We start from the raw sequence: 13,109 nt of genomic DNA, 5'->3' as shown, positions 1-13,109 counted from the left end.
ACTTCACTTCTCTGGGCCTCAGTTACCTCATCTGTAACATGGGGACTGACCACGTGGGACAGGGAATGTGTCCAACCTGATCTGCTTATATCCCAGCACTTAGTACAATGCCTGGCACATAGTTAAACACTTAACTACCATTATTATTATTATTATAAGTGGGGAGTTGGAGCTCATAGTGATTCCACAGAAAAAGAGAAAGTATCTCAAGGAGCATTGGTCTTCTAATTCCCCAGTCTCCCCACCCTTAGGGTCCCCTCATCTCCTTCCAGCCAGGTGATCTAGCATCTGGGTGTCCATAGGGATCTGAGGGAGATCACCTCTGCCCCCAAGAAGTTTTATCTCCAATCAATCAACCAATAGTATTTATTGAATGCCTACTGGATTCAGCTAACTTCAAAGCCCTTCTGAAACCACACCTCTTTCAAGAGACTTTTCCTGATTAATCAGCGTGGCTCAGTAGAAAGAGCACGGGCTTTGGAGACAGAGGCCATGGGTTCAAATCCCGGCTCTGCCAATTGTCAGCTCTGTGACTTTGGATAAGTCACTTAACTTCTCTGTGCCTCAGTTACCTCATCTGTAAAATGGGAATTAAGATTGTGAGCCCCCTGTGGGACAACCTGATCACCTTGTAACCTCCCCAGCGCTTAGAACAGTGCTTTGCACATAGTAAGTGCTTAATAAATGCCATCATCATCATCATGATCATCATCACCTTGTGGACAGGGAATGGGTCCACCTCTCTATTATATTGTATGCTCTTAGGCACTTAGTCCAAGGCTGTGGACATAGCAAGCGCTCAGTAAATATCATCGGTAAATTAATCTCTCACTTCCCCATTTGATAGCCCTCTGCTGCCACTTCAGTCCTCCTGGGCCATTTCCATTACTCACCACCCCCCCCGCCCCAACCCCTGCAGAACATTTCTGTTCATATGTTTATATTCTTATTACATGCTTCTTTATAAAATATGCTTTAGAGTCTGTCAGCTCCTTGAGGACTGGGTTGGGTTCTACTCATTCCATTGTTTTCTCTCAAGTGCTTAGTACAGTGCCCTGTACACTGTAGGCAGCTCAACAGTGATGATGATGACGACATTTGTTAAGCACTTACTATGTGCCAAGCACTGTTCTAAGTGCTGGGGTAGTTAGAAGGTAATCAGGTTGTCCCCCATGGGGCTCACAGTCTTAATCCCGATTTTACAGATGAGGTAATTGAGGCACAGAAAAGTTGCCCAAAGTCACACAGCTGATAAGTGGCAGAGCCGGGATTAGAAGCCACAACCTCTGACTCCCAAGCCCATGCTCTTTCCACTAAGCCACGCTGCTTCTCACAAGCACTATTGATTGATTTATGCAGAGCGCTATGCCAAGGGCTTCAGAAAATACAGTAGGGGTAGAAGACATGATCCCTGCCTGCCGGGGCTCCCTGGGCATTCTTTGCTTCTCTTCCTGCCCCACTAGGACCAATGGCTTGTAGGGGGTGGGGGGAGGAGGGCAGGTCCCAGAAACCCTGGTTCCAGGGTACAGACCTCTCCCCTTCCAAGCAGCCCTCAGCACACTGCGGGACTCTTGGACTTCACAAAAGACAAAATGGTTAAAGTGAACCAGACTTCCAGAGTCCTCTGAACCTATTCCTTTTGTACTTCCCAAGCGCTTAGTACATTGCTCTGCACACAGTAAGCGCTCAATAAATATGACTGAATGAATAAATGAAATACTCCTTAGGCTTTTTTCCACCCTCTCCCCTCTATGAAATTGTGTAGGATCGTCCCTAGACTGTAAGCTCATTATGGACAGGGAATCTGCTAATTCTGTTGTATTGTACCCTCCCATGAGCTAAGTACAGTGCTCTGCAAGTAGTGAGGGCTAAATAAATACCATCGATTGATTGTCAGTGCCAAACGAGCTACCAGCACATAGTAAGCGCTTAACAATACCATCATCATTATTATTATTACCAGAAACAGTTAGGATAGTCAGTCTTAGGGAATGTGAGCAGTGGTCAGCTGGACATGTACTGAGCTGTCCTGGTGGCCTTCAGTGGGGCTGTGGGTTCCTTTGCTTTCCTCGTTCCCTCTATTTTCCAGGTTCCCTGTCCAGGTGTGTCTCAGGCTCCCCCAACCCCAGAGGGGGCATTGCCTGACGGATGCCAGAGCCTCTGAGCTTCAGGTTAGAGCAAGGAGAAGCGGCATCACCTAGTGAAACGAGCCCAGGACCAGTTCTAGTCCCAGCTCTGACCCTGGCCTGTCCCATGACCTTGGGCAAGTCACTTAGCATCTCAGGACCTTGGTTTCCTCATCTGTAAAACAGGAGTAGCATCCCCTGCTTTCCCTCCCTTTTAGATTGTGAGCCCTGCTTGGGACAGGGAATGGGTCCATTCTGACCATTTTTATACCTACCCCCAACATTGAGTACAAGTTCTTGACACATAGTAAGGGCTTAATAAATACCATCCTTATTATTGGAGGCAGGGTGGGTAGGGAGGCAGAGGAGAATGGGGATAGTGGGGGGGTCACCGATCCAGATTAATTGGTCAGACTGAGAGGGGAACGTCTCTCTGACGCCCACCAGCCCTCTCTCCCTGCATCGTCGAGTGCGGCTCAGCCAAAGAGACGTGCTCCTTTCCAGGCTGTAATTTGTTCTGAGATTGAAACCTGCTATTACCTGCATCGAGACAAAGAAAGATCGATCCCACGTTGCTGTTGAAATGTCAACGTGAAAATCGTCTCCTCACCTCCGGGAATCCCTCATCTTCAGAACACCCCTAATGGAACGGCAGAGAGATCACCGGTCAGAGAGGGAAGCAGAATATACACCAAGCTGGAAACACGATGATGATGATAACATTAATAATTATTATTTAATGTTTGTTAAGCATTTACTATGTGCCAAGCACTGTACTAAACGCTGGGATAGATACAAGAGAATCAGGTCAGACACAGTCCTTGTCCAGGGTCTAAGTAGAAGGGAGAATGCGCATTTTACAGGTTAGGAAACCGAGGCACAGGGAAGTTGTTACTTGCCCAAGGTCTCACAGAGGACAAGAAGCAAAGTCAGGATTAGAACCCAGGCCCTCTGATTCCCAGGTCTGGGCTCTTACCAGTGGGCCACGGTCCAAAAGCCCCCCTCCAAGAGTTGGTAGGGTTTCCTGTTCCTCTGCCAAAAGCCCTAGGAGAAGATTGGGGGCGGGGTAGAGCAGGGTGGTTTTCCCACACTGCTCTGGGCCATGCTGGGGATTCTTCAACAGGAGTCATGTTCATCAGGGCCAGTCTATTCTAGTGGCTGAGGTAAACAATAGCCCTCCAAGGGGGATCTGTGGGAGGGAAGGGGGAGCAAGCCCCAGTAGGAGAGGCTGAGCCGGGTCTGGTTACCAGAGTCACAGTTTCACAGTGGCCATGAGCTGCTTCCCCAGGCAACAGGGACCGGGTGTCCTGGGTGCTCACGAGCGTATCATAGGACCTGAGTGGCTGGGCCACCCTTTCTAGGCAGCTTGCTCAATCGAGGCCATACTAAGGCACTGTCAGGCCTGGAATTGAGGGAACTCAGCAGGTCCCAGGACGGCTCAGTTCTCCCAACAACCTGCCCCTCCTCCTTCACTGTCAGTCAGTCAATCATATCTATTAAGCTCTTACTGTGTGCAGGGCACTGTACTAAGCATTTGGGAGAGTACAGTATAACAATAAACAGACACATTCCCTGCCTGCAGGGAGCATACTGTCTAGAGGACTGGGGTGTATGGCCTCAGCCCAGGCATTTCAATGGAGGAGGTGGCTGTGTTGGCCCTCTGGTTACAGAGGCCTACCCCCCTGCTCAGGGACAGGGGCCTACCTCCCTTCAGTGACATCATCATCAATATCATCCGTGGTACTTATTGAGTGCTTACCATGTGCAGAGCACTGTATTAAGTACTTGGGAGAGTACAGTACAACAGAGTTAGTAATTACGTTCCCTGCCCACAACAAGCTTACAGTCTAGAGGTCGGGTACAGAGGCCCACTTCCCCTCAGTGATATGCCCATCTTCCCTCAGAAATAGAGGCTCACTTCCCTGCTGTGACCCACCCACTCACCTCCCCTCAGGGATATTATCATCATCAATCAGTCTCAGAGTGCTTACCTTGGGCAGAGCAGTGTACTAAGAGCTTGGGAGAGTGCAGTATAACAGAGTTGGTGATCATGTTCCTTGTCTGCGTCAATCCTCCTGTCTAGATTGGGGGCAGAGGGCCACTTCCTCTCAGTGACCCTCCTCCCTCCCCTCAGAGACAGAGGCCCACCTCCCGACAGGGACAGGGGCCTGCCTTTCCTCAAGGACCCTCCTTCCTCCTCTCAATGATAGAAGCTTACTTCCCCTCAGAGACCCTTCCGCCTCTCCTCATTGAGAGAGCACCCCCCCCCCCCCAGATCCTCCTGCCGTCTCTCAGTGACCCTCCCACCTCCCTTCAGTGACAGAGGCCTGCCTTCCCTCAGTGACCCACCTGCTTGTCTTCATCTCCATGGAGAAGCCAAACAGCAGTAGTAGGACACTGGTTGCTATCCTGAGGGAGCAGTGCGGAAGCATTTCCACCTGCTGGTTTTAGGCCCTGCTCCAATTAACTCTGAATACTCTCCCACCCTGGAGAAACCATCTAGTATCCAGCGAATGTGATCCAAAGGCTGGCAATAAGATCCATGAGCTCTATTTTGAGTTACTTTTCCTCTTCAATACATTCTTCCAAACCTTTCTCCTAACCATTTTCTCTTCTGCCTGGAGAAAACCAGTTTTTCAGCTGCTCCATTTCTTGCAAAATGCATCTAGAGGAATTCTTGTTGACTTGTCATTTTTGCCCAGATTTGAACAAAGATTCCTGCCTCTTCCTTCCTCAGTAGGTTTTTTTATGGGGAAGGGGCTTTCTGGGGCTTGGCTCAGAACAGATATTTGAATCGAAGAGTAAACCCGGTGCTTGGAAGGGACTTCAAGAGGTCCTATAGACCAGCTCCCTGCCCTCTAGACTGTAAGCTCATTGTGGGCAGGAAATGTCTGTTATATTGTTATAGTGTACTCTCCCAAGCACTCATTATAGTGCTCTGCACACAGTAGGAGCTCCATAACTACGATTGACTGACTTCAAGGCAAAAAAAATCCTTGATAATACAATAAGGTTATCCAGCACCTATCATTTCTTGGTCTAGGTATTTTAGCAAAGGCATCAGCTTATTGTGTGCCCATTTTCACAGGCTGGGAAACTGAGGGAAAGCAGGAAATATAGGCAGTAAGGAATGAAGACTGCTGTGTTCTCTTGAAGTCTTGGGAAAGATGCAGGCTCCCCAGGTGATTGTGTATCAGGGATTCTGCAGAGTGTATGGGGCTTTTTAAGGTGCATTTAGCTGACAGGCTCTGATTTCTGTCTGCTCTTCAGGAGACCTCAGGCGGCTTCTAGGAAAGATGTGGATGATGCCTGGGATGGAATACTTAGGACAAAGGGTAAGCACCTTGGACAGGGAAAGAGCACGGATCCTGTAGTCAGAAGGCCTGGGTTTTAATTCCGGCTCTGCCACTTGCCTGCTGTATAATATTGGGCAAGTCCCTTAACTTCTCTTTGCCTCAGAATTACCTCATCTGTAAAATGCTGATTAAATACCCATTCTCCCGCCTACTTAGACTGTGAACCCCAGGAGGGACACGGGCTGTGTCCAACCTGATTATCTTGTATCTACCTCAGTGCTTAGTACAGTGCCTGCCACAACAGTAAGTGCTTAACAAATAATGTTATAAAATAAAAGAGAATGATACTTGCACTTCTTTTGTACTTCCCAAGTGTTTGGTGCAGAGCAAGGTGATCTGTAGGGGTTCAATAAATTGTATTACAATTACCAAGGAGGTGCCCTCAGAGAGGGATTGTGAGGACCTTCTGGGCTGCCTCCCCCATCTTTCTGGGGGGGCTGAGGATGCTTGGGTTGGAGAATTTGGGGCAACAGGACCAGTAGATTGTAAGCCCTTTGTGGAAATGAACCTTGTGCTTCCCAAATGCTTAGTACAGTATATTGCATTGTGTAAGTGCTCAATAAATACAATTACTCCTCCCAAGGAGGCATGTTCAGAGAGTGAAAACAAGGCTAAGTGGGGGGGGCCCTGGGATACCAACCCTGTCTTTCTGGGGGCCCCAAGGTCACCACCGGCTGGGACTGAGCAGGATCTCACTTCTGGCTCCTGGGGGCACAGTGCTCAGGCTTGGCTTGGATGCTCCAGGCTTCCCTGAGAGGACAAAAGGACAGAAATGCCCACTCTCCAGGGCATAGCAACCTGGCTTCTTCCCTTATGAGATGAGTGGGGGAGAAGAGGACAGATTTGGCTAGTACTTGGAGCTGGGAAATGTGGGGTTTCAGAACGAGGAGCCATTAACCTGCTTCCTCTTCTCCCCAGGGGAGCAGCCGTTTCACTCCTCCTCGAACTTCATGTTTTTTCCATCAGCTGGAGACCGTCAGTGCAGGCTTTGCCGCACGCCCACACACTAGCCCGGCTCCCCTTAGATACACACGTTGCATAAACATGTGTTTGTGTGGGAGAGACCTCTCTGACATGTGCTCCCATGTCTTTAAAGCTATAGGTTTAAACCACCTTCAAAGCATTATTAAGGTCACAACTCTCCAAGCAGCCTTCCCCAATTAAGCCCTTTGTCCCCGGCTTGCTCTCTGTGTCGTCTAAGCAATTGGATCTGTGACCTTTGGACATTTTATATTCACCCCAACCCCACAGCACTTATGTACATATCTTTTAATTACTTATTTATTTCTATTAATGTATGTCTCCCCAGCCTAGACCGTAAGTTCATAATGAACAGGAATTGTGTCTGCTAATTCTGTTGTTTTGTACTCTCCCAAGTGCTTAGTTCAGTGTTCTGCACATAGTAAGCATTCAAATATACCAAGTGCTGCTGGATGCCAAGCTACCCTAGATCCTGGGTGCTTCTGGGTGCTGTTTCTCAGTCCCGGTGCTCAAAATTCACCAAAAAAAGAAGAGGCGAAAATCTCCCCACAAAGGCTCCTGGATCTGAGAGTTGGAAGCCCCCAGCCTTATCTGAGTGTTGGGTAGAGAACTTCCATTCTGAGGCAAATGTGGTAGTTACAGTGTTGTCACGTTGGGCACAGCCCTTGTCCTGCATGGGATTCACAGTCTTAATCCCCACTCTACAGATAAGGTACCTGAGGCACAAACAAGTGGTAGGATTGGAACCCAAGTCCTTCTGATTCCCTGGCCTGTGGTCTATTCACTAGGCCACGCTACTTCTCTTTGGAAGCATTTGCTAGGTCTGAGGAGATGACGCCCTGAGAGAAGTCAGGAGCTGACGCGGTCTCTGACCCCAGAGACCAGCAGCAGTAATGCCCCCAATGGGAGTTCATACACCCTCCCGCCCTCTGGCCCCACTTGGGACCTGGGCCAGATCCACCCCCGGCCCCTGACCCCTGACCTTTCAAGCTGGGGAGAGAGAGGGGCAACAGCACAAACCACTGTGGGTCCTGCCTCCTCTCGCCTTGAGCCAGAGATTGGGCTGGACAGGACTGGACCAGTGTAGGCAGATAGAGGTTGAGAGATTGACTCTACGGTCAGCTCCACAGCCTGGTCTGGGCCCTTAGCTGGGTTTCCTTGTGGGTAGAAAGGGACAACACTACCGTTTGCCCTGTTTCACAAACCCATAGCCTTGGCATTATCCTCAACTTATCTCTCTCATTCAACCCACATGTTCAATCTCTCACCAAATCCTGCCAGTTCTATCTTCTTGGCCCCTCTATAATCTAGCCAAACTGCTAGAAGGATCATGGCTTAGTGGATAGAGCATGGCCCTGCGAATTAGAAGGTCATGAGCTCTAATCCCTGCTCCACCACTTATCTGCTGTGTTACCTTGTGCAAATCACTTCACTTCTCTGGGCCACAGTTACCTCATCTGTAAAATAGGGATTAAGAGTGTGAGCCCCATGGGGGACAGGGACTGTGTCCAACCTGATTAACTTGATTCTATTCCAGTGCTTAGAACAGTGCTTGCCACATAGTAAGAGCTTAACAAGTACTGTAATTATTATTATTATTACTTTGCTTATCCAAGCACTCATCATGTCCCACCTTGACTACTGCATCAGCCTTTTTGCTGACCTCCATGTCTGCTGTCTCTTCCCTCTCTGGTCTGTACCTTCACTCTGCTGCCTGGATCATTTTTCTGAAAATACATTCAGTTCATATCTCCACATTCCTTAAAAACCTCAAAAAAATGGTCGCTCATCCACCTCCACATCAAGCAGAAACTGCGTACCATCAGTTTTAAGGTATCCAATCAACTTGTTCCCTCCTACCTTATCTTACTGATCTCCTACTAAAGCCTAGCCCACACACTCCGCTCCTCTAATGCCGAACTACTTTCTGCACCTCAGGCCTGGAACACCATCCCCCTTCATATCTGTGAGTCCCCCACTCTCCCTTCCCTCAGAGACTTACTAAAATCACATCTCCTCCAAGAAGCCTTCCCTAACCCCTCCTATCCCTACTCTGTCCATCCTCCCCTCTGTATCGCCTATGCACTTGGGTAGGTAGCTCTTGAGCCTTTTGATACCCCCATAAGCAATTCTTTAGTGCTTCCCCAATCTGTAATTTATTTTAACGCCTGTCACCTCCACTAAATTGTAAGATTCCTTGTTGTCTTAATAGTATTCGTTAAGTGCTTACTGTGTGCCTGGCACTGTCCCTCTGCCCCCTGCCGACAATGAGCTCACAGTCTAGATGGCGAGATGGATGTTAATATAATGTTTATTGCTTATCCTTCTTTCCCCTACTCTACTCCCTGTCCTCAGAGCGAGACATGAGGGTTTCTGCAATCCTAGCTTCCTAGTTGATAAAGACTGTAGACTGTAAGCTCATTGTGGATAGAGAATGTGTCTGTTTTACTATAATCTCCCAAACACTCTGCAATCGTAGCAATCCCAAACAGTCTCAATCCCAAACACTATACAGCGCTCTGCATACAGTAAGCACTCAATAAATATGGTTGACTGACTCACTAGGATAGAGGTTCATCTGTAGCGACTTTTCCTGTGTGCACACACTGCCTCTCCCAGAGGCCCTGGTCCTCTAGTTACCACCCGATTCCTGAGCAAGACAAGCAAATCCCACCGGAACAGATGTGGATGAAGTCTTCCTTGTAAAACCCAGGAGATGCAGGCAGGAGGGGAGCTGGGATGGGATGGGTTGTAAATGCGGAGGCGGTAACTCAACCCAAAATGTTTTCCTCACAACTTCTTCTGTTGAAAACCACCCACCTCTCTGTTGCCTGATTAATTAATGAACATCATGAACACCTCAGGCATAAATCAGCCCAGGCCTCAGGGTGTCTCCAGTGACCAGAGTGAAATGAGATAGTTTGTTCCTGGGAGGCAGTAGAAATGAGACTGTGGTTAGCAGGGAAAGGAGAAGAGGAGTAAACCTAAACGAGCTTTGGGGGGGCTCACACAAGGACCCCGAAAATTCATTTCCATATGGGATTGGGATCCTTCTTCACCCCCTTCATTCATTCATTCATTCATTCACTCAATCGTATTTATTGAGCACTTACTGTGTGCAGAGCATTGTACTAAGCGCTTGGGAAGTACAAGTTGGCAACATATAGAGACGGTCCCTACCCAACAGTGGGCTCACAGTTTAGAAGTGGGAGACAGAGAACAAAACATATTAACAAAATAGAATAAGTAGAATAAATACAAGTAAAATAAATAGAGTAATAAATACGCACAAACATATATACATATATACAGGTGCTGTGGGGAAGGGAAGGAGGTAAGGTGGGGAGGATGGAGAGGGGGAGGAGGGGGAGAGGAAGGAAGGGGCTCAGTCTGGGAAGGCCTCCTGGAGGAGGTGAGCTCTCAGTAGGGCCTTGAAGGGAGAAAGAGAGCTATCTTGGCAGATGTGGGGAGGGAGGGCATTCCAGGCCAGGGGGATGACGTGGACCAGGGGTCGATGGCGGGACAGGCGAGAACGAGGCACGGTGACGAGATTAGCGGCAGAGGAGCGGAGGGTGCGGACTGGGCTGTAGAAGGAGAGAAGGGAGGTGAGGTAGGAGGGGGCGAGGTGATGGAGAGCCTTGAAGCTGAGGGTGAGGAGTTTCTGCCTGATGCGTAGATTGATTGGTAGCCACTGGAGATTTTTGAGGAGGGGAGTAACATGCCCAGAGCGTTTCTGGACAAAGACAATCCGGGCAGCGGCGTGAAGTATGGATTGAAGTGGGGAGAGACAGGACAATGGAAGATCAGAGTGGAGGCTGATACAGTAATCCAGGCGGGATAGGATGAGAGCCTGAACGAGCAGGGTAGCGGTTTGAATGGAGAGGAAAGGGCGGATCTTGGCGATGTTGCGGAGCTGAGACCGGCAGGTTTTGGTGACGGCTTGGTTGTGAGGGGTGAACGAGAGAGCGGAGTCGAGGATGACACCAAGGTTGCGGGCTTGTGAGACGGGAAGGATGGTAGTGCCGTCAACAGTGATGGGAAAGTCAGGGAGAGGGCAGGGTTTGGAGAGAAGACAAGGAGTTCAGTCTTGGACATGTTGAGTTTTAGGTGGCGGGCAGACATCCAAATGGAGATGTCCTGAAGGCAGGAGGAGATGCGAGCCTGGAGGGAGGGAGAGAGACACCATCACTCAGCACTCTCCCTTTGCCCAGGCACATGGAGGGAGAGAATGAAATCAAACTACATTTGTGATAATAATTAGGGCATTTTATTAAGCACTTATTTTATTTTATTATTTTATTACTTATGTATTACTTATTACTAATATTAATACTTATTACTTATTTTATTTTATTAAGCACTTATTGCTGAGCACTGGGGTAGATCCAAACCTATCAGATTGGACTCAGTCCTGATCCCGCAGAAGCCTCCCCACCCTAACTCATTCCCATTTAACAGATGAGGAGACTGAGGCCCAGAGAGGTTATGACTTGCCTAAGATGACCCAGTTGCCAGTGGTGGAGCTAGGACTCAAAGATCCGTGTTCCTTTCATGAGACCTTGCAGATCAACATATGCAAAGTGAAGTGGAAATGGACAGTTATTTGGTTAATTAGATCCATTTAGAAAGCACAAATGAATCACTGGAGGAAAAAAAAAATGAGTTGGGTCAAATAAAACAGACAACCAGCAGCCCAAACCGTTCAGGGTCTTGGTGGACTCTGGCCCCTCATTCATTCATTGATTAATATTTATTGAGGGCTGACTGCGTGCAGAGCACTGTATTAAGCATTTGGGAAAGTAGAATACAACAATAAACAGTGACATTCCCTACCCACACAAGCTTATAGTCTAGAAAGAGGGAGACAGACATCAATACAAATAAATAAAATTACAGATAAGTGTGTAAGTGCTGTACCTAAGTGCTGTGGGGCTGGGAGTGGGGAAGAGCAAAGGTAGCAAGCCAGGGTAATGCAGAAGGGAGTGGGAGGTGAGGAAAAGTGGGGCTTAGTCTGGATAGGCCTCTTGGAGAAGATGTCCCGGGGATGGGGGCAGTGGGCCTCTGGAGTCACTTGGCTCAGGGGGACAGTGTGCAGTGCTGATTTTGTCACCCCATTTCTGGAAAGCAGGCCCGGTGTTCTGGGCCTGTCTTCATCCACAGAGAGAGCCAGAGAGGGCCAGAGCAGCTGCTGGATATCCACCCCCGGGGCTGGCCACCTTCCTCAGCTCTCCTTCCCTGGTCAGTCCCCTGGTCTCGGGGTAGCTGGGCTTGTCCCCACTCCCACCTGGCTTCTCCAGGTCCCACAATGGGGCGGCACCTCTCTTTAGAAGCAACAGCACCAGCGGGAGCTGCCATTTACCAAAGTGGCAATTTTGCCCCAGTTTGAAACACCGTGAAGGGTAGAGAGAGGAAGGGAACCCAGTCTTCTTTGGCAGGAGATCTTTCAGCTGAGGAACCCCACCAAGCTAGGAGAAGCCCCCCAGAATCCAGGCCCTCGATTCTACCCTGTTCTCCTCCCGCGGAGGGTCCCAAGTGCTTGGTGCTTTTTTTTGTTACGGGCCACGTGCTCACCCCATGTGACGCAGGCTCCTGCCTGGCCTGGGGAACTGGGCCATTGTCTCGGGCACACACATCCCTGCTTGAAGGTTGCCATGGGAACCTCCAGCTGCAGTGATGCAAGGCCTGCTCCGTTTCCATGGAAATGGCAGCCCTGGTGCCGCCACACGGCTTGGCTGATGAAGGGCTGGTGGCAGAGTGTGGAGGCGCAAGGAGAACGTGCCTTGTGTGTGCGTGTTTGCATGTGGATGTGTGTGTTTGGAGGGATGCTTTCTTTTACCCATTGAGAAGTAACCTGATGCTTAATGCTGTAGTTATTGCTACGCTGAAAACTCTATGATAACTTTAGAAGCATTTAGTACAGTGCTCTGTACAAGCCCACAGTCCATACCTTTGATCGATTAATTATTAAACACTCATCAAGGCCAGCACGGTGCCAGCTGCCTGACTGAATGTGATCCTGTGATCCTGTGTTCAACCCCAAACCTTCCTTGAGCCAGGACCAGGCGAAACGTAGGTCTGAAACTCAGCCAATTGGATGGATGAGAACAGGAGCACCTGGGGACCAGGGCCGGGAACCTGAGAGAGGGGGTAAGCCGCTCACGGGGCCCTCCAGGTTCCCTGGGGAATCTGCTCCTCCCCATGGTTGGTTACCAGAGGTCGGTGTTTCGTTCCCAGGAGGAACTCCACTGCCGCTGCCTGAGGTAGCGCCGCTTGGGACCAATGGGAGGTCAACATTCAAGCCAGCACAGCAGAGAGAGGCCTCGGAAGGCCAGGAACCGTGGTGGTCAGACAGCGGGGTGAGCACAGAAACAAACGTTCCGTCTCTCCTCCTCAGGCCCAGGAAACTTTGCCCTCTCCACAGCCCAGGGCCTCAGGCCCCTGGCCTCTCTTCCCTCACAGTCTCTCTTCTCTCTCAGTTTTAACTGGTCCCTACCATCAGCAGCCTCCTCTCTGGTTCTTCCTGATCTCTGGGGAAAGTCTGAAATGGGGCAAGCTCACCGTTTTTCTTGATGTTATCAAGCCACCATGAAGGGATTTAGCGAAGACTGCACACATCTGGGAGGAGATTGGTTGGATGAGAACAGGA

General features: G+C 49.4%; 1 protein-coding gene across 3 annotated transcripts in view; it reads left to right on the top strand.

The window, feature by feature from the left end:
• Nucleotides 1-13,109, top strand: part of TUB (TUB bipartite transcription factor) — a 145,187-nt gene that overhangs the window by 16,857 nt on the left and 115,221 nt on the right. The window contains exons 1-2 of one of the 3 annotated variants that reach the window (XM_038764315.1): nt 12,201-12,249; nt 12,698-12,819. The exons of 1 other annotated variant lie outside the window; for it this stretch is intronic. In XM_038764315.1, the coding sequence (XP_038620243.1) occupies nt 12,743-12,819 (77 nt within the window). In that variant the 5' untranslated portion in view covers nt 12,201-12,249; nt 12,698-12,742. Of the gene's footprint in view, nt 1-12,200; nt 12,250-12,579; nt 12,611-12,697; nt 12,820-13,109 lie in introns of those variants that run through there. One more of the 3 variants, XM_038764316.1, reaches the window with a different exon arrangement.

The sequence above is a fragment of the Tachyglossus aculeatus genome, chromosome 22, assembly GCF_015852505.1.
Source record: "Tachyglossus aculeatus isolate mTacAcu1 chromosome 22, mTacAcu1.pri, whole genome shotgun sequence".
Taxonomy (NCBI): domain Eukaryota; kingdom Metazoa; phylum Chordata; class Mammalia; order Monotremata; family Tachyglossidae; genus Tachyglossus; species Tachyglossus aculeatus.
This window is presented reverse-complemented; position numbering and strand designations above follow the sequence as displayed.